We start from the raw sequence: 20,233 nt of genomic DNA on the forward strand, positions 1-20,233 counted from the left end.
TAGAGGATCATGGTTAAAGGCTTTAAAATCTAGTAAAGGTCATTCGAAAAATTAATATACTCATAATTTTAATATACTCATAATTTGTTCTAGGATCATAATAGGAAAGGTCATTCGAAAAATTAATCCACCTCTCTAATTTACCCCGAAACAGACTTTAGTATGCTCATTCGTGCAGTCATCATCCCGTAACCGCAGCATATGGCACATGGAAATATCAAAGGTGCCACTAATCCTGGGGATTGAAAAAATGAAGAACTTGTATTTAAAGAAATCTATATCTTAATTATAAATTTAAGAGAGTCTAGTCCGGGAAATGGTCGCATCTTTCACATGCTTATTTGTCTCTATTAGACTGTATCCATGAGTCCTTCTCAGACCCTTCTCCTTGGTCGTAGATCTTATTTTGGCTGCATCATCCCATTTTCCACATTCTGCATACAAATTTGATACCAATATATAAGCACTAGCATTCTCAGGTTCTAAATCCAGAAGGTCTTTTCCTATCATCAACCCTATCTCTGCATTACGATGTACTCGGCAGGCAGCAAGCAAAGCTCCCAATGCCTGAGCTCTTTGTCCCAATGGCAAGAATTTAATCAAATTATAAGCTTCTTCAAGCTGTCCTCCTCTGCTTAGTAAATCCACCAAACAGCTAAAATGCTCTTCACATGGTTTTATATAATATTCCTCAGTCATGGACCTAAAAACATGTAGACCATCCTCCACCAAGCCTGAGTGGCTGCAAGCAGTGAGTAGGGAAGTAAAAGTTATCTCATCAGGTTCTATGTTTTCCTCCTTCATGTATGCAAACAGTTTTAGAGCATTCACACAGTCCCCATGCATTCCATATGCTGCAACCATTGCATTCCATGATGTTATACATTTTTCAGTTGCATTCTCAAAAATATTTCTCGCCATATTTAGTTTTCCACACTTGGCATATGTTGTAATCAGAGAATTAGTAACGGGGATGTCTCTCTTGAAAAGAGCACGATACAAATGACAGTGAACTTCCTTTGCCAGGCTTAAATGCCCAAGCTGGCAAAACGCCTGCAATAGAATAGTCAGAGCAACTGAATCATGCTCAACCTGTTCTCTTTGTAACAACCTAAACAAGTAGATAGATTCATTAGCTTGCCCATGTTGTGTATAACCCCTCATCATAGACGTCCATGACACCAAGTCCCTATTTCTTAACCTGTTGAAAACTTGCCTTGCATAGTATATACAACCACAATTTGCATACATGTGAATGATTTGATTGGCAACCTCTACATTCAAGTGAAACCCTTGTCTTAATACATGTCCATGGACACACCTTCCTTGTTTCCCGTCTTTCAGATTAGATAATGCACCAAGTACATTCAAGAAGGAACCAATATTTGGCTTGATACAGCCTCTAACCATTTCACTGAAAGTCTTCACGGCTTCACTAGCAAATTCATTATGAAGATAACCTTCCATCATCACATTGCACAATATAACATCTCTTGGTTCTGTTTTGTTAAATAATTTGCTGGCTTGGACTAAGCAGTTGCATTTAGAATACATGTCAATCAAGGCAGTCATAGCCACTAAATCAAGATGGAATCCCATTCGAAGGATAAAGCAATGGATGCTCTTCCCTTCTCTTAAATATGCCAAATCAGCACAACACATAATCCCATTTGCTAATGTAATCAGATCAGGCATGATGTTTTCTTGCACCATGAAATAGAAAAGATTCAGTGCTTCCAAAGGTTGCCCCATTTTGTGATAACCAGCAATCATTGCATTCCAAGAACCTATGTTTCTTACATTCATTTTGCCAAAAATGCAGGCTGCACTTTTGGGATCCCCGCATTTGATATACATGTCCGTGAAACTAGTTTCGAGCACCTCATCTGAGCAACCAATTCCACGTCTAATGGCATAGCCATGGATCGAACGACCCTCGTGTAGCAATGCTAACTGTGCTGCTGCCTGAAGTAAGCTCACTAAAGTCACCCGATTAGGATCCAGCTTTTCTTGCTGCATATTGCCAGCAATCCGAAAAGCCCCATAAGCACGGTGATCACCTATTTTGGCATACCCAGTTATCATCGATGTATATACAACGACATCTTTTTGCGTTATTTCATCAAACACTTTAGACGCATCAACTATATCACCATAATTCGCATACAACACAATAAGTGAAGAGCCCACAAAGGAATTCGAGTTTAACCCAAACTTAAAAGCATCCAAATGAACACCTTTTCCAAAATTTAAACAACCATATTCAATACAACTTTTCAAACAAATTATAATCACTGAACTGTCCAAACATATACTTCTTTGCCTCAAATTCAAATACCGCCATTGAACTTCTTTATAGTGACCAGCTCTAAAATACCCAGCAAGAAGTGAATTCCAAAGAAAGAGGCTGTTATTGATGATTCTATCAAATACCCATCTCGATTCAGTTAAAAGATCAAACTTCGCATAGCAAGTTATAAGCTTAGAGCCCAAGAATCTGACATCTCCGAGTCCATAAACAAAAATAGAAGCATGCAGCTTCTTTAGAGAGAGAATATCTGAGCAATTCTCTAAGCAAAAGGCGAACTTCTCCGATATGGATATGGGATGGGAGAGTGGACCTCCGATAAAAGTACAGAGAAGTCGTTTACAAGATTTGACAGGCAGGTTAAAGAATGAATTCATGTTTAAGTAAAGCAGAAAAGAAAACTCGTTTTTGAAGCGATACGATCAATCCGAGAGACATAAAGCATTGTAAAATGGCATTTCATATTACTAAGAGAAATCATTGTTTTTCCAGTAATCTAAAGAAACTGAAGTTCAGAAATACTTGGTGTTTTTTTCGCCTTAATATAGCTCCAGCAACCGATTTCTAAAGTTTACCGCTAAAAGTCGTTGCTATATATCTTTTGTAGAAAACGACGGCGTTCAGAGTCCGGCGTTTTTTCATTAGTAGAAAACTGACTAAAAAATAATTTTAAAATTATTGTCGAATAGAGTTTTAAATATATGAAGCAGTTTCTTTTTTTTTTTTTAAAAAGGTAAATTACAGTTTAGTCCATCTAGTTTAATGAAATATTTACTTTAGTCCCTGTATTTTTAAAAACCTACAATTTAATCTTTCACATTTAAAAAAATTACAAAATAGTCCCTACCGTCAAATTTTCAGTTAACCTTCAATTTATTTACCTTTAAGTAAAAAAACTCAATCAAACAGTATTCACTCCATCCCACTACCTCTCCTTCCTAATCCTCTCCTTCTCCTTCTTCTTCTTAGTTGCGGCTGCTCTTACTCGCTTACCTACTCTATTTTATTATCATCATTGTTCTTCTTTTCTCTTCAGATTGACCCATATTCGTATAATCACCACTACCATCTCGCCCAATTGCATGAAATCAAACACAGAAGAAGAAGAAGGATGAGGAGAGAAGGAAGAAGCTCTTCAGATTTACCAATATTTGTATAATCACCACTACCATCTCGCCCAATTGCATAAAATCAAACACAGAAGAAGAAAGATGAGGAGAGAAGGAAGAAGCTCTTTAGATTTACCCATATTCGTATAATCACCACTACCATCTCGCCCAATTGCATGAAATCAAACATAGAAGAAGAAGAATGATGAGGAGAGAAAGGAAGAAGAGAATCGGGAAAAAAAAAGGAGAAGGATGAGGAGAAAAGAAAAAAGAGAATCGGGAAGGAGTGGTAGTGAGATGGGCTAATTTGGAAGTGAAAAATAGTGTTTGATTGGATTTTTTTATTTAAAGGGTAGTTTAGTTATTTTTATTAAAATAAATTTAAGGTTAACTGAAAATTTGACGGTAGGGACTATTTTGCGGTTTTTGTAAATGTGAAAGATTAAATTGTAGGTTTTTAAAAATATAAGAACTAGAGTAAATATTTTATTAAACTAGAGGGACTAAACTGTAATTTATCTAAAAAAATTATTAAAATGAAATTTTAAGGATTAAGACAGTAGAATATAAAATTTCTCAAATATATTCAAATGCACTTAATACAAAATTAAGTCGATAAGTGCAACATGTTATTCACTCTTTTTTAAGTGAAAAAAATTGTATTCTCAAAAAATATAATAATATACTGTAGAAAGATAAGATTGAAATTAAAGCCAAGAAATAGAGATGTTATTAACATAACAAGTGACATTACAATTATATCTCATGCTCTTTTTCTAACAGTTATGGGTGTGAGAAATTGAGAACACTATTTACAATCTCCTCTTTCAGCCCTGACCTATACAACATATGGTGTCACCAAACTTTTTTTGGGCCCATGAGGCCAAGGATCTCTTCCCAGAGTCCATGAGTGGGTTCATTTTGAAGCCCAACTACACTTGGACTACAAGCTGCAACTGTCCAATAACCAGCATTGATTTCTTCTCTCAATTGCCACTTTTCCCACCCACAATACCCATCAAAAAACCTAAAATCCCCAATTCCAACCACATTTCTCTTCACCATTTCACCTGCACAACCAGCACTCTCTTTAGTCCCATAGTATAATCCCTTCATTACTTGCTCAAAAACCCCACTCTTGGCCACCCTATCATCATCATACCCCACTTTAGGGCTCACCAAAAATAACCCTTCCACCAATGGCCCACCAAAAAATAATGGCCTATCAGAGAACGTCCCAGAAGCATCTAGCACCCTTGATCTCATCTCCTTGATGGACATAAGCGATGGTCTATTTAGTATGATCCCATATGGACCCACTAGCCCCGTTGATAATAGAAGGATCACCGTTCGTTCGAAGATGTGGACTCCATCAAGCTTTTCTGTGGCTATTAGTAGACAGCCCTTTTCGGGTTCATGGATAGGATGGGCCCATTTTTCCCCAATGTTGACTTGCGGAGGATAATCTGTTTCCACAACAGTATCAGGATCCACCATTGATGAAGGCTCAATCCTGGACCTAAATGCTTGCTCGTTGGCCACTAATCTTGCTCTGAATGACCGCCAGTCAGCTTCAAGGTAAGGCTGACTTTCATCACCGGCCGATGACGACGACGATGATAAATGACAACCTATACTTGATAAAATAGTTAACATGAAGACTGTTTGATTGAATATCTGATGCAAAGAATAGATGATTAAAGAAAATAACTTACATGTTATAGAAGATGAAAGAGCAACTCTTTTGGAATGAAACAGAGGAGGGCTTCTCTTGGGGTAGGAGAATACTCTAGCTTTGATGGAGGGGACAAGCTCAATGGTTTTGGTAAAAGAGTTGGAGGAGAGAAAGCAAGTTTCCATTTTCTTCTTCTTCTTCTTCTTCTTCTTGTTTCCCTAGTGCAAGAAGTAAGTGTGAGTGATGGATAGAAACGGCTGGTGGTGGCACCAATATATGCCCAATGTGAGGATTAATATGCACCACAAGTTGATTCCCAGAGCCATATCCAGTTCAATCCAAGTTGGGAAAGTACGAAAAGTATGGCCAACGGATATGATATGGCCTACACCTATGATGAATGGAAAGGAGAGAATGTGAAATGATTTGGTTTCTTTAGACCTTTTGAATGATGTGTCATTCTTGAAGCCAGTTATTGCTTCAACTTCAACGGTGAGTTGTACTTACTGTTTACTGAACTACGTGCAGACATATATCTGCTACTCCATTTGGCATACTGTCATTGGGTAGCTTTGGATATATGTTGTTTTTTAGGATAAATATTATGATTGCTGTTCTATTGTTTATGAGATGCTATTGATAGGTATTAGAAGTATGAAGATTTAATAACGCTTTGTCTGGGAGAAAATGAGAGTAGGGAGAAAAGGAGAGGGAGTAGATGTGTAGGGAGGTGATTTGATTTATTCCTTCCTGTGTATTTGGAAGACCAAATAATATAAATCTAAATTTATAATAATGTAAGATTTTTTTTTAAGAAAAAAAAAATTAATTAGTACCTTTCAACATCTCAATAACAAATAAATAAACAAAAGTTATCTTTTTTTAAAAAAAATCTCTTATTTAAAGTGATTATAGTGTGAATTGGAGAAGGATGAAAACGTTTTTTTTTTAATACAAAACTTTGCATTAATATTGTATTTGCGCAGTTAAAAATAATGCCATTGCAAAGTAAAATAAATTAAAATAAAATAATTCAGCACCCATTAACATTTTGCAGTACTACATTTTAGTGTCTATCTGAGATGTATCTTATATTATATTTTTTTTTTCTTAAATGTAATTATCCACAGTGATCTGCTAGCACTAGCATTATGCCAAGGCAGCCACTTAATAACAGAAAAATTATAAAACATAATCCATCACTAATAGAACCGTAGCCTCGCACTAGAAGAAGCACCTTAAAATGCCACATTTTTTAAGTTTGACAAACGTGCAATGTATCGTCGAGTGGATAGAAATTTAAACATTATCACAATCTTTTTGTGGGATCTTCATGTGAAGACAAGCAACCAACCGATCCATCCAAATGCTGGAAAAGTGAAATTTGCTTTCAGTTCTTACTACTTCAAGTCGCGCAAAATTACAGAGAATTGTATATTCTTGTATTGTAATCATAAACTTTTCTTTAATGTCCGCTCCTGTAATTCGAGGGTAAATAAACTAATGAAGTGACACTCCTAAAAAGTGCCAAAAAACTCTTAATTCAGTTTGCATTTTAAATCAACTTTCTAACAACTATCTTCTTCATGCAAGAAAAATAACTTACTTAATTGGTAAGTTGCACTTTCCTATTTAATTTATATTGAATTTATCAATTTATTATATTTAAAATTATATTATAAATTTTATTATTTTTTATCACTTAAAAATAATTTTTCTTTTTTAAATTGAAAATCGAAAATTGGAAATCCGAGTGTTAGTAATTTTACTTCTTAAAAGGTTAATTTATATATTAAATTCAATTATATCTATATTTACTAGGAAGTAGTGTATTTTAAACCAAACAAATGCAGGGATTTCCATAATGTCATATTGCGACTCCTGGAAAAAGGAGGAAGCCACTTTGATCCTCCTTTGTAAAATTACAGATCCCGAGCACTTGAAAAATTCTCATCCATGAAGACTATCGTCATAAGAAAATCTGAATTACAAAAATCCTGAGTACGGTTAGAGATCAAATGACTCGTCCAACAGGAAATCCTAAAGAATTCAGTAACTGAACGGTGGCACCAAACAACCCATATTAGCACAGAAGCCAACATCAGTCTCTTTCTAAGAATATAAATTACATCAGAGGGCAAAACTTGGCAACAATTTATCATTCTCCTCGGATAGCACTCTACCCCACTCCCCCCTTCTCTCGGATACCATCTCCATCGTATTGCAAAAATATATGTACTCTCTTGCAATCTAACCAATCCATTCTTTTCTATAAAAATCGCACTCTTGGCCACCTTGTTACCATCACAACCTGCCTTAGTGCTTACTCAAAGTAATCCATCCCCCAATGGCCCACCAAAGAACAATGAGCTACACAAGAATGTTCCCACAGCATTTATCACCATTGATCTCATTCCTTGATTGACGTTAGCAGGGGCGTGCATCATACAGTTCTTTTTACTAAAAATCCTGCCAGGGGCTGGGGCTGGGGCTAGCTAGCTGGAATAATTGACATGTTTATCCTCCATTGACTTTCGGCTAATTTGAAAGTAGAGAAGGAAGGGAGTTGAAGATAGCAAGGCCTTGTAGGTGCTGCTTCCAGATTTATGGATGATCAATCAATTCCAGAGATGCAGCTAAGAGCTATCACTTGAAATCTGAGTCTGCAGATGTAACTTGGCGAGGGAAAATTTTGCTATCTATAATAAATTCTATCAACAGTTATCTGCTCAAGTGCAGATATGTACTCGGTAAAGCTCACCTTCAATTTCTGACCTAAGAATGTATTCACAACTAAAGTTTATACAGGTACAGCCAATTTTGGATGCTGTCCTTCAAATTCCTACCTACAACTTCAAGCAAGAAAAACCTTGCAACATAATGGCAACTTAACCACCTGACTACTTGAGCTCATACATTCTAATAATCTATCTGTAGAACATAGTCAACTTGCTTTAAGTCATGACCCAATTTGTCAATCATTTGATAAATTGTATCTGAGTTAGGGTGTGATTTGTCAAATACAGTGAATTCATGAACCTCATTATCCAGCTCAATAGAACTAGCACCTGAAGCTTTTTGAACTCCAGTGCTCTTCATTTGCAACCTCATATTGGCAACACTATTCCAGTCACCTGCAGCAGCAAAAATATTTGACAACATAGAGTAATTTCCCGGTTCTGATGGTTCATGTGTAACCAGGCGATCTTGTACCAGCTCTGCTAGTGCCACAGCATTATGCAATCTGCAGGCCCCCAAAAGGGTACCCCAAATAACAGCATTTGGTTGCATTGGCATGTTCTGCACAAGCCTAAAAGCTTCCTTAAGACGCCCCCCTCGACCCAAAAGGTCAATCATGCAACCATAGTGCTCGATGTGAGGAACAATCCCATAATCCCTTTCCATAGTATTAAAATAACAAAGGCCCTCATCAACAAAGCCTGCATGAGTACAAGCACACAAAACACCAATTAAGGTAACTTTATCAGGCTTAAACCCTTCTTGCTGCATTCTAGAGAAAAGTTCAAGTGCTTGTTTGCCATGACCATGCATGGCAAGCCCTTGAAGCATGCAATTCCAAGTGACTAGATCTCTCTTATACATCCCATTAAACACACTTAATGCATTGTCAATGCTACCACACTTTGCATACATATCAACCAATGCATTGGAAACATTGATGGTGCACTTAAACCTAGCCCTCTTAATGGAGGCATGAACTCTTTTCCCCAACCCAAGAGAACCAGACTCTGCACAAGCAGCCAGTATGCTGATAAGAGTCCCATCATCGGGCCTCAGTCCAGTCACTTCCATCTGATCATACAATTTGGCTGCTTCCTTCACAAGCCCTTTCTCAGCAAACCCAGATATAATTATGGTCCAAGGAACTATATTCTTGACTGGCATCTTGTCAAACAACAACTTCGCCATTTCCATATCTCCCGCTTTACTATATCCTGAAACCATAGTCGACCATGAGATGACATTCCTCCCAGGCATTTTATGAAACAACTCAAACGCTTCATTCATTTCTCCTGCCTTTGCATACCCATCTAATATAGTGTTCCAGCTAACCATATCTCTCACAGGCATTTCATCGAACAGCTTGCGAGCTGAACTCAAATCCCCTGCCTTCACCAACCCACCAATCATAGAATTCCATGAAACAATATCTTTCTCGTCCATCGCCACAAATAACTTCATTGCAGACTTAACGCCCAATGAACCACACTTAGAGTAACTATCAATTAGTGAATTAGGCACAAATAAATCTCCGAAAAATCCACATTTCTCCACATGGCTATGTATCATTTGCACTAAAGGCAGCCAAGCCTGCCCATTACAGGCCTTCAAAAGAAAAGGGTATGTAAAATTATCAGCAAAAACACCATTCTTTTGCATGTCAAAGAAAGCAGCAAAAGCCATTGAAGGCTGCGAATTCTGAACATGAGCTCTTATCAAAGTATTATATAAATGAACATTGGGGTCTTGAATTTGGTTAAAAACATTAACAGCTAAAGTCATGTGATGACAAAGAGAGAAGGCAGATATGAGCTTGGGAGCTACATACAGGTCTATGTGAAGATACCGTTTGATTATTTGGGCGTGAACTTCCTTTATTTGATTTAAGTTGGTGCATTTGTGGAGGTCTTGAAGACTTTGCTCAAAGAGTCTTCTTGTTGAAACCCATGTTGGGGCTCTAATTGGTGCGGACATTTGTGGGGTTTTAGACATGAAATGGAGCTTGCATTGTTGGAGAGATTAGGGGTTTGAGAAGTTCGAGGATGCTAAGACAAGACAGGGTTTCAAGTCTCATTGTTTTGAACTTCCAAGGCGAACTGGCCGTCGGTTAACAGTTTTCCGTTGATTATGTGGGCCGGGCCCAATCATGCCATAACTTAACGAACATAATAATATTGAATTACCATTTTAACCAAATATGTCTATTTTCCATTCTATTTAAAAATTAATAATAATAATTCTGTTCGAAACGATGATTTTTCAATATTTAGTTTAATTTCAACTATAATTCTTGAATTTAATCCTAATTTTATAACAAAATTACAACTACTAAATTTCTATTTGTATTAATAAAATTACCCAAATTTTAGTTTTTGTTCATGAAATTTATTATTATTGTATTTATATTTTAATCTGATTTTTAAAATGTTAATAATGTGAAAAGTTATTTTTTTTAAATGAAAATTAAAAATTATGAAGTTAAAATTTTTTAAATTTATTTAGATACACTTATTATCAGATTAAATTTGCGGAATATAGATGAAAAGTTAGTTTTATAAGCTAGTTAAGGTATAAATAATATTTTTTGAATTTATAAATTAATTTTTATAAAAAGATATAAAATAAAAAATAAGATGAAATTTCTTTTTTTTTTATTTTGATACTTATAAATAATTTAAATACTTTAATATCATTTAATTAAAACTGCACTATCTATTTTATTTATTTTAATAATAAATATATTTATAAATTTTTTTACTAAATATATCAAATATCTATTAATCATTTATAAATATTTTAGCTAAATATATAATAATCACCTCTAATTTTAAATTATACCATTTTATAAACACTTTCATAATTCAACGAATGGAGCATTCATCAATACATCAAGTTTTTGATAAATTTTTATAAAGTAATTGATGAAATCAATTTAATTAAAATTAAATTAAATTAAATTTTCTTAAATAAACTAAAATTTCTTTGATAATTTGAGTTTTGCCAATTTTATTGAAAAATATTGATGGGTTAAGGATAAGGGATTGGAATTAAAACATCAATTAAGGGATTCATCATAAGTAGCTAGAGAGACCATGCAACTAAACCATACTTAATTGCGATTAGGAATTTTTTCGATAATAAATCCAATTAAATTTTATATTTTTTAAAAAAATCAAATAATTTTAACTTAATGTTTTAATTAAATTTCTCTAATTTTACTAAATGGCTAAATAAGTCATAATTATAATTTTTTTTATAATTGTTATGTTTAGAGATCCATTAGCTTTAAACGATGATGGGACTCTGGAGCTTGGGCTGGACTTACCTTTTCTTTTGTCGTTTGGGCACTAACAGTCAACGTACATTTATCAAAATGTGACGTCAAATTAATTTTTCATTAAAATACATATTAAATATTATTTTTTAATATTATTTCATAATTATTTGTGTAACGTTTGACTAGTATACTATTCATATTAAAACTAAAGCAAATACAAAATTATAATTTAAGTCCACTTGTTGGTCAATGTTTGATTTTTCTATGTTCGTGATTTTTGGAGTTGTTATTTATTTTTTATATTGTTATTTGACTGTTATTTATGAGTTAAAAAATATTCTTTTTGTTTTATAACTTGTGTGCATATTTTTTATAATTTATTAATATTAAATTATCATTATAATCTTATTTAATTTTATTTTTAATAAATCTTTTAAATTTTTTTTTATATTTAATAAAAATTAATTATAAGCGTACATTTATTATATTATATTATATTATATTATATTATATTATATTATAAATAAAGTGGCCAATCAAATAGCTTGGAAGTGCAACCAAAGACTTTGTAGTTGTTGTGGTGGTAAGGCAATGAAGTCTAGACGATGCAGAAAAGAGGGAGAGAGATTCTCTCTCACCGCATGCCGTTTTACTTTCCTTTGCCACCTAACCAACCACAAACCCACCACCGCCCACCCACTCACCAAACCAAAGCTCCCACCTTTATTTGTCTCGTCTCCGACTTTTCTTTCCACGCCTCTTCTCTCGTCTTTCTCCATTCTTGCTTCTTCCTTGCACCAACTCTTCAATGGAGGCGAAGCTATTGAATGCTTCCCCTGCCTCCCCAGTATTTGCGCCTTCTCCCCATGTGTCCAAGGTTCTCAGGACAAGTTGCTGCTTTGTTCCCAAAACAGGGAATTTTCCTCTTAAATTTCCGCAGCTAAGCTTGCCAAGGAGCCGCATTCCATCTATTCCAGCATCTGCTTCTTCCATTGGGTATAAATTAACCTTTTTTTTTGCTTAATTTTTTTACGATTGGCCTAGCAACTCTTAGTGGCTATCTTGTATATTTCTTTTCTGGTTTTCAATATCTCTGTTGTCTACTTTCTGTTTGTTTTAAGATGGGTATATCTTACTTTGGCAATTTTGAAATGTACTGTTTTCTTTTAGTTGTAGTATATGATGAACTCCTTTTCCCCTTTCGCCCCTTGATTCAGCAATATATTTCCTCCCTCAACATGTTGACTGTTCTTTAGTATTAGTAAGATTGTGAACGCACACGATTTTGTTTTATTTCATATTTTATTTGAGTAAAGCAGATAGGGAAATTATCATGCATGCCAATTGATCGATGAATTGCGAAAGAACAAAAGTAGGCATGCTACTGTAAGAGATTATGGAACCCATTTTGGGACCCCCCTAAGTTCGAGCTTTTAAGTTGAGTAGTTCCATTACTAAACTCGATCTTTTAAACTCCGTGCTTTTAGGATTAATTAAGCGAGCCTCCCTAATCAAAAGGTCTAAAGTTTGAATCTTGGGATGCTCCTCTTATTTATTAAATTCAACACATGATAAGGAGTAGATGTACTAGTCCATACTCTAGGCTCAATAGGTTTCACTTGAGGGGCCTACTACAGGTGATAAAACTTATTCTTGGACCTTCACTTGCGAGCTTTAACTTCTAGTTTGATATTGTTAAATCCCACATCAGTTTGGGAAAGGGTATATGAGCTATAGGCACTTCTCCCCTTGAGCTAGTTTAGTTTTGGGTGAGTTAGACCTAACTCAAATAAGGTTAGCTTTTTTGGGTGAGTTAAGTCTAATCTAAATTTAACATGGTATGAGAGCAGAAGCTGAGCTTCTGCATGGCATGCATTGCCATCCTGCCTTCCTGGCATGCATTGCCATCCCGCCTTCCAATCCTCGAAGAATAGAGGAGCAGAGGAGTTGTCTTTCCTCCTCCATTTTTTAGTTTGGGTCAATATCCTTTTTTTAAATTTCAGAAGCTTATATTGTTTGTGTTTTTGAAATTGATGCCGATACATTGGAAGTTTTTTATTTTTATTCTTTTGGCACACCGATTACTAATTGGCCATGAGCTTCCTAGTTTTGACAATAGGCTTTCTTGCTATGTAGGTTGGAAAAGAAGAAAAGGGTTGATGAGAGTCAGAATTTGACCCTTGAACATATTAGACATTCCTTGATTCGACAAGAAGATAGCATAATATTTAGCCTTTTAGAGAGATCACAATACTGTTATAATGCTGATACTTATGACCCAGATGCTTTTGCAATGGATGGTTTCCATGGCTCTTTAGTAGAGTTCATACTCAAGGAAACTGAAAAGCTTCATGCTCAGGTAATTATACTTATGCTTCTCGACTTCCTGTAGGAATGTCTTGCTGATTTTCTTAAATTGTAACTGGTCATTAGGTTGGCAGATACAAGAGCCCTGATGAGCACCCTTTCTTCCCTGACCTGCCAGAGCCAGTATTGCCACCTATGCAATACCCACAGGTACAAAATTAGATGCTTTAGAAACAATCAACGTGGTTTCCTGTCAAGGTTGTTGTTATCTTAGTTCATGGACCAAGCTCCATCTAACAATCTTTCAAATAATTTATAATCTCCTGGTAGTATAAGAATGTACTGGCATATTGATTTTAATAGAATGAGTGCTACTTCTTGAATTTGGTTTATTCACTTTTTGCCTTCCTCTTTGATTTTGTTCCTTTCTTGTCAAACAGGTGCTACATCCTGTTGCTGATACGATTAATATAAATAAGAGAGTCTGGGACATGTACTTCAGGGATCTTCTTCCACGATTGGTCAAGGATGGAAATGATGGCAATGCTGGATCTGCTGCCGTTTGTGACACAATCTGCCTGCAGGTGATTCATTTTAACTATTGTGTATTTGTAATCACTGTGTCTAATATTTGGCATCTTTGAAACTCAGTCAGTGAGAATATTCTGTGATTATCACAAACTTGATGCAAATTGTTTTATCCCTAATGATGTATGAGATTTCAAATTTGTGTGATAGAAGTCTTGATATTTTCTGTTTCTCTTATACTTTTTGGTCATTTTGTACTGCATGCTTTGTCCATGCAAGATCATGAGTGGTAGTGAAACATGTTGCATATAGCATGCTCCTTCTAGAAAGGATAAAAATTCGTGCATTTAAATGCATTGATGCATGTGTCCATGTCTCTTTATGTGTATAATGTGTATATGCTTGTGTTTTTTGCATGTATTTTGAAGCCATAAATAATTTTGAGCAAGTTTCATATTTGTAATTGACGTTGCATTTGACCTATTATGACCACAAATGCATCATAGCTTCCTACTATTCCTCTGTCGTAAGAAGGTTGTCACTTCCATTTTCTCACACATTGTAAGAAAACATAATTAATACCATAACAACCCATGTTTTTATGGCATGTTTCAAGAATTTATATCTCCAAAAGGAACTCTTCTCATAAGTTTGTTTCCTGTTGTTCCTGGATCCATTTTGTGGTGTTTTCTTATAGGTAAACTGGCATAGCTTAATAATCTCGTTAAGTACATACAGATTGTTGTTGAATTTTTGTTCCATACATGGTAGATGTGCACAAAATTGGAATGTATGGTGCTGGCACTAAATTCTAAAAGCTGTTCATTGTACCTGGTATTGTAATGCTGCAACTCGTTCAATTGCTGAATCCAATGTCGTTTGAAGCACAATGTGACTTAAGAACCAAGGTGTCATGAGGTCTAAGCACAAAGTATGAGCTATGAGGTGAAGTGCTTGTGTGATTGAATGCAAGTCTAACATATGAAAAATAATTATAATATTAGATGAAGTAAAAGATGTCACAATAGTGATTTGTGCATCTCATTAAGCTTCAATTGTTCAGCACTGTGCTACTGCACAAAGGTTGTACATCTGGGTCTTAAGTCTGCTATTTAAATTTTTCAAAACTCCAACCGATGATACCAAGCTAAATAATTATGAAAAGAAAATTGAAACAATTTTAGGCTACATTTTTCTATTATTATTTCCTAAAATTGAAGAGGAGAGCTGGCTATGTTAGCAAGAGAGAAAAAGAGAGAATTTTTTGGTTAGAACTGTCCTGGGTAGCTTATTATTTTTCTTTTTATTTTGGCTTTTTTTTTTAAAAAAAAAAAAAACAACTTGTGCTTCACCTCAAGGTTTTGAGAGTTAAAAAAGTTAACTGATCACTAAAACCATCTCGCTCGCTCACTCTCTCTCTCTTTTTTAAGTGTGTGCTTGCTCACAATTCATCGATTGTTGGTATTTTGTCGATGCAATGCTCATTACAGTTCATACTCTGAGCATTGTCATAATTGCAGGTTCTCTCAAAAAGAATTCACTATGGAAAGTTTGTAGCTGAAGCCAAATTTCGGGACTCTCCAGATGCATATGAAGCTGCGATTAGAGCACAGGTATGCCCAACACCTCACCTCTTGTGAGCGTTGTAAATATTCCCATGATTGTTTCATGTGTTGCAGTCAGCCAATCTTGATGGAATTTGTGAAATTTGCAGGACAGAGAAAGATTGATGGATTTGCTGACATACAAGAAAGTTGAAGAGGCAATAACAAAGAGAGTGGAGATGAAAGCTATGACTTTCGGGCAAGAGGTGACGGTATATAGTGAGGATGACAGGCATGACCCAGCATACAAAATAGAACCAAGCTTGGTTGCCCATTTATATGGGGAGTGGATAATGCCATTGACAAAAGAAGTTCAAGTTATGTATTTGTTGAGAAGGTTAGATTAAACTCTGCCATGGCTGTTTATGATTAAATAGAGTTTCTTTTGATAGCAGCCAGGTTGACGCTTTTGCTACAAAATAACAGAGAGATGCACGATTGCTATGTAAAATATCATTAAACAGTTGCATATGTTTCCACTAGGATGGTGCTGTTTATTAATCATTATCAATGCATGAAAAAGTGTACTTGCTTGTGGGTTTTTTTTTTTTTTTTTTCAATTGAAATGGTATAACTTCTATTTTAATCAAATAATTTTAATTAATTTTGATTTTAAATTCAAAGCAATTAAATTTTAATTTTATGTCAGCCATTGGTTGCCACAGCTAAATCTATTTAAGAAATTTATATTTTTTAAAAAATACGTTTAAATAATTAAAAAATCAATATTTATTATTACTATTTAATTGGATTAGAAAGCTAAAATGATTTATTTAATATAAATTTTGATAATTGCTGGATCTCTGGCAGTAGAAGGTTCAAAACTCATTAAAGTTCACTATGCAAGTTCACACACTATTTAACTCGCGATTAAAGCAGGCTGAGCTGATCGGAGAATCTGACTCGCCAAAAAAAAATCAACTCATTTAATGTGATAGGGAGTAGGAGAGGACAACACACCATTCACCTTGCGAATAAAGTATGCCGAGCTAACCGAGGGTTCAGATTTGCCAAAAAAAAGTTTAGCTTATTTAACGTGACAGGAAGTAGGAGAGGAGGTCTAGTTATACTCGATCCTACTAGCACGGGTGACGGAGGGAAATTAAATGATCGCCTGACGAGTTATACCGCGACCCTATCAGTACGGGTGAAGGGAAGGAAATTAAATGACCGCCTGACGAGGATGGACAGATAGGTACGCCCGTATGTGCGGCTCTGTATGACAAAAACGGGTGATACTGTAGTGGGATGACGATTATGCATCATTAGTCCAACTCCGATTAAAGCATATCGAGCTGATTGAGAGTTCGGACAGAAAAAAAAGTCTAGTTCGTTTAACGTGACAGGAAATAAGAGAGGAGATCCAGTTATACTGCGACCCTATCAATACGGCGCCGGAGGAGAATTAAATGACTGTCCGACGAGAATGGATAGACAAGTATGCCCGTATGTACGGCTCTGGCTGACGCTATAGTAAAATGATGTTTATGTGTTATTAGAGGACGAGGGAAAAAAGAATAGAAAGAAGAGTATGACTCTTCACACAAAATTTTTTTCATAATTACAAAAATTCTATTTTTCTTATGAAATGGGCTTATTAATTTTTAAATTAAATATATTTATCAAGATTTATGTATTATTTATTAAAAAATTATAAATTTATATATAAATATTTAGTCTAATAAATCTGTTTTAATATGAGCTCGGATGTTCCATTAGCTCACCCAAGTTAAAATATTCACTAATTAAACTATTTGTCTAAATTTTACATTTGAGATAAATCTTTTTATAATAATTATTGTCTAAATCTAATCTATAATGAATTCAAGATATCTTGAATTCATTATAATTATTATATTTTAGATACATAAAAAGCGAGTATTTCCCTAGAAAAAAAGTAATTAAAAGAATAAATTGATAATATAAAAGTAATATAATACATAAAATCAATCATATAAAATAAAAATATTTAAAGATTTTATTTAAATAAAAATAAAATTTAATTGATTAAATTTTTAAATTTAAAAACATATTAAAATTTTATTATTGTTCATGTAAATGTATAATTATTTTAAATTTATGTCCATTAAAATGAAAGAAAAAAGTTTTGGAAAAAACTTATTTTCATGGTACAGTATACTGTACTAGGAAAGGAGACAAAGGGGCCAAAAATGGAAAGTAGGGAATATCACAGGAACAGCTTAAAAAGCTAAATAGCGACAGCATGGCCTCAACACCTCTGCACAGCTTCATTTTTTTTTTTTTTGTACTTTCTCAGTCTTCACCTTATTTTTATACATATATTTAGAAAAATAATTTTTTTATTAAAATTTTAATTATATTAATTTTTAAAAAATTAAAAATTTATTAAAAATTTTATTAAATATTAAAAATTTTTGAATATTTATTAAAAAATAATAATTAATGGAGATATTTCGGTTGCTTTAACCCATCAGCAAGATTTTCAAAATAAATAATCCATAGTAGTTTATTAGAAATAGGTAGAGATAGACGAGTAACCTTTTCTTTATAAGCGTCAGCTCTATTGTCTCCATAATAAATAAATAAAACCAATCCACGAAAACCCAAAAGCATAACGGCTTGCAGCGTGCTACAGATAGAGGGAGAGAAGGAGGAGATGGAACGGGTGAAGCTAGGATGTGGGTTTGGCTCGCCTGTCTTGATGGTGGTGGTGTTGGCGGTGGTGCTAATGACTGTTGTGGTGCCAGAAGTGTCTGCAACTAGATGGACTGTTGGAGCTCACATGGGTTGGACTACTAATGTTAACTACACTATCTGGGCTAAGGATAAGCATTTCTATAATGGAGATTGGCTTTGTAAGCTCTTTTCTGACTCTTCTTTTCTTCCGTTATGTACCTAGCTTCAGATCTGTGCTTATTGTCTAGCTTTGTGCTTCTATCTCTGTTTGTTATCTTGCAGAACTTATACTTGAGGATAGGATTTGGTTTTTAATTTAGTTTATCTGTACTGGCTTTGGAGTTAATTGGAATAGATCTGCTACTGGGTTGTGTTTGGAATGAGCTGAAAGTTGAGAATCACAAGCTTTTCCTGTGTCTTTGTTAGTTTGATTAGGTTGCTAGTTTGAATTTCATTGCAGGTTTCTGAGTGGAGAAGTTAGTTTACATGCTGAATTTTGATGTAGGTTAGTTAGATTATCAGATCTTTGGTGTCTTTGTGCACTTTTGTATGAGATCCGTTGAATGAAACGGAGTTTGCTGCCGGGAAAATGCAAAGAACATTATGGTTCCCTTTGCTAAACAGAATAATGAATCATTTTATTAACCTGTTATCTGAAATTATGTCAAACCCCATTAAGATTCATCTTTCATTATCACAAATCATTAAAAGTTGTGAATACACTTTGCTGATTAAGGAGAAATATGAATTGCCCTTCCGAATGCTCAGTTTAAGTGCTCAAAATTTCTTAAAGTTAAATCTCATTTCAGTCATTTTCCCAGTTTTTGTGTATGATAGGAACCAGATGAATGTGCTAGAGGTGAACAAGACAGATTATGAATCCTGCAACTCCGATCATCCTCTTCACAACTGGACTAGGGGAGCTGGCAGGGACGTGGTTCCACTGAACGTGACTCGCAACTACTACTTCATCAGTGGTAAAGGGTTCTGTTATGGTGGAATGAAAGTAGCTGTTCATGTTGAAAACCCACCTCCCCCTCCCACAGCTGCCCCCCTGAATGAGAAGAGTGGCTCTCCAAGTTTCAATCTCAGAGGCCAGTATGTTCTCCCAGCTATTCTTGCTACTGGTGCTTTGTGGGATGCATTTGTCCACTTCTGGTAGCAGCATTTGCTAGTCTTTCTTATGAGGATTTGTGAAGGAAAATTGAGTTCTTCCACATTTTTTTTTTCTTCTTCATTGATTGTGTTGACTAAGGTAGTTCATCTGTGCATGGTGTTGATTTAATCTGCATCCTTAGAAATGTTGTCTGAATCAAACATTTAAGGATTGCTTTCATGTATTTATTAAAGAATTCAACGCTTACTTTGTGCCTATGCTTCTCAATTTCTTGGATGGTGGGCTCTACCATGTGGTGGGTCAAGGTTATCAGATTTTATGCAAGGAATTGGCCACTGATCACGGAATTAAAATGATGCATTCAAATGATTTCTCCATTTGTAGGAATTGTTGTCCATTTGAGTGTTTATATTATTAAAAATTGGTATAAAAAAATTTATTAATCGGTCATCTAATTTTAAATAATAAATAATACATCTTTTAAAAAAAATATTAATTAATTATTTTATTAATTTTAATCATTAATTATATTTATTAATTAATCCTTCCTTATACTTGTATTTTTAAAATCAAAAGTATATATTTTTATAAAATTTTGTAAGAATTTAGGAGTTATATTTTATAGAAATTTATGAATTAAATAGTTGTATTTTATATTAAGATTTTTCTTTACCAAACAAAAAACATGCATTATTTTTCTTGTCAAAAGTATAAAACCAAAATTGGCCATTAACACAAAAAAAAAAAAATTATCAAATTCTTCCGTTTGGAATTAATAGTTTTTATTTTGATGGAATTATCAAATTAATATTTTTAATGTAATATTATTCATTATATTATATCTTAAATTTCATAACTTACTATTTATTTTGATGTTGCTAATGCATTATTACTATTTATATATAGAT

At 34.3% G+C, this 20,233-nt stretch overlaps 5 protein-coding genes across 5 annotated transcripts; 2 read left to right on the forward strand and 3 right to left on the reverse strand.

The window, feature by feature from the left end:
• Positions 1-41: 41 nt before the first annotated feature.
• LOC110620883 (pentatricopeptide repeat-containing protein At4g21300) lies at positions 42-2,906 on the reverse strand. The gene has a single exon (XM_021764827.2). The coding sequence runs from the start codon at positions 2,683-2,685 to the stop codon at positions 295-297; it is 2,391 nt and encodes a 796-aa protein (XP_021620519.1). The 5' UTR covers positions 2,686-2,906; the 3' UTR covers positions 42-294.
• Positions 2,907-4,124: 1,218 nt separating this feature from the next.
• LOC110620920 (UPF0301 protein BF2109) lies at positions 4,125-5,399 on the reverse strand. The gene is made up of 2 exons (XM_021764870.2): positions 5,133-5,399; positions 4,125-5,048 (listed from the first exon to the last, which is right to left on the reverse strand). The coding sequence occupies exons 1-2, from the start codon at positions 5,275-5,277 to the stop codon at positions 4,273-4,275; spliced, it is 921 nt and encodes a 306-aa protein (XP_021620562.1). The 5' UTR covers positions 5,278-5,399; the 3' UTR covers positions 4,125-4,272.
• Positions 5,400-7,033: 1,634 nt separating this feature from the next.
• Positions 7,034-9,945, reverse strand: LOC110620579 (pentatricopeptide repeat-containing protein At3g29230). Its single transcript, XM_021764376.2, has one exon. It carries the CDS (start codon positions 9,824-9,826, stop codon positions 8,012-8,014), a length of 1,815 nt encoding a protein of 604 aa, XP_021620068.1. The 5' UTR covers positions 9,827-9,945; the 3' UTR covers positions 7,034-8,011.
• Positions 9,946-11,704: 1,759 nt separating this feature from the next.
• Positions 11,705-16,091, forward strand: LOC110630502 (chorismate mutase 1, chloroplastic). The gene is made up of 6 exons (XM_021778028.2): positions 11,705-12,107; positions 13,248-13,470; positions 13,545-13,628; positions 13,859-14,002; positions 15,467-15,559; positions 15,661-16,091. The coding sequence occupies exons 1-6, from the start codon at positions 11,920-11,922 to the stop codon at positions 15,895-15,897; spliced, it is 969 nt and encodes a 322-aa protein (XP_021633720.1). The 5' UTR covers positions 11,705-11,919; the 3' UTR covers positions 15,898-16,091.
• Positions 16,092-18,074: 1,983 nt separating this feature from the next.
• On the forward strand, positions 18,075-19,580 carry LOC110620682 (lamin-like protein). The gene is made up of 2 exons (XM_021764500.2): positions 18,075-18,387; positions 19,030-19,580. The coding sequence occupies exons 1-2, from the start codon at positions 18,189-18,191 to the stop codon at positions 19,368-19,370; spliced, it is 540 nt and encodes a 179-aa protein (XP_021620192.1). The 5' UTR covers positions 18,075-18,188; the 3' UTR covers positions 19,371-19,580.
• The last annotated feature ends 653 nt before the right edge of the window (positions 19,581-20,233 follow it).

Source organism: Manihot esculenta, chromosome 1 (assembly GCF_001659605.2).
Source record: "Manihot esculenta cultivar AM560-2 chromosome 1, M.esculenta_v8, whole genome shotgun sequence".
Taxonomy (NCBI): Eukaryota; Viridiplantae; Streptophyta; class Magnoliopsida; order Malpighiales; family Euphorbiaceae; genus Manihot; species Manihot esculenta.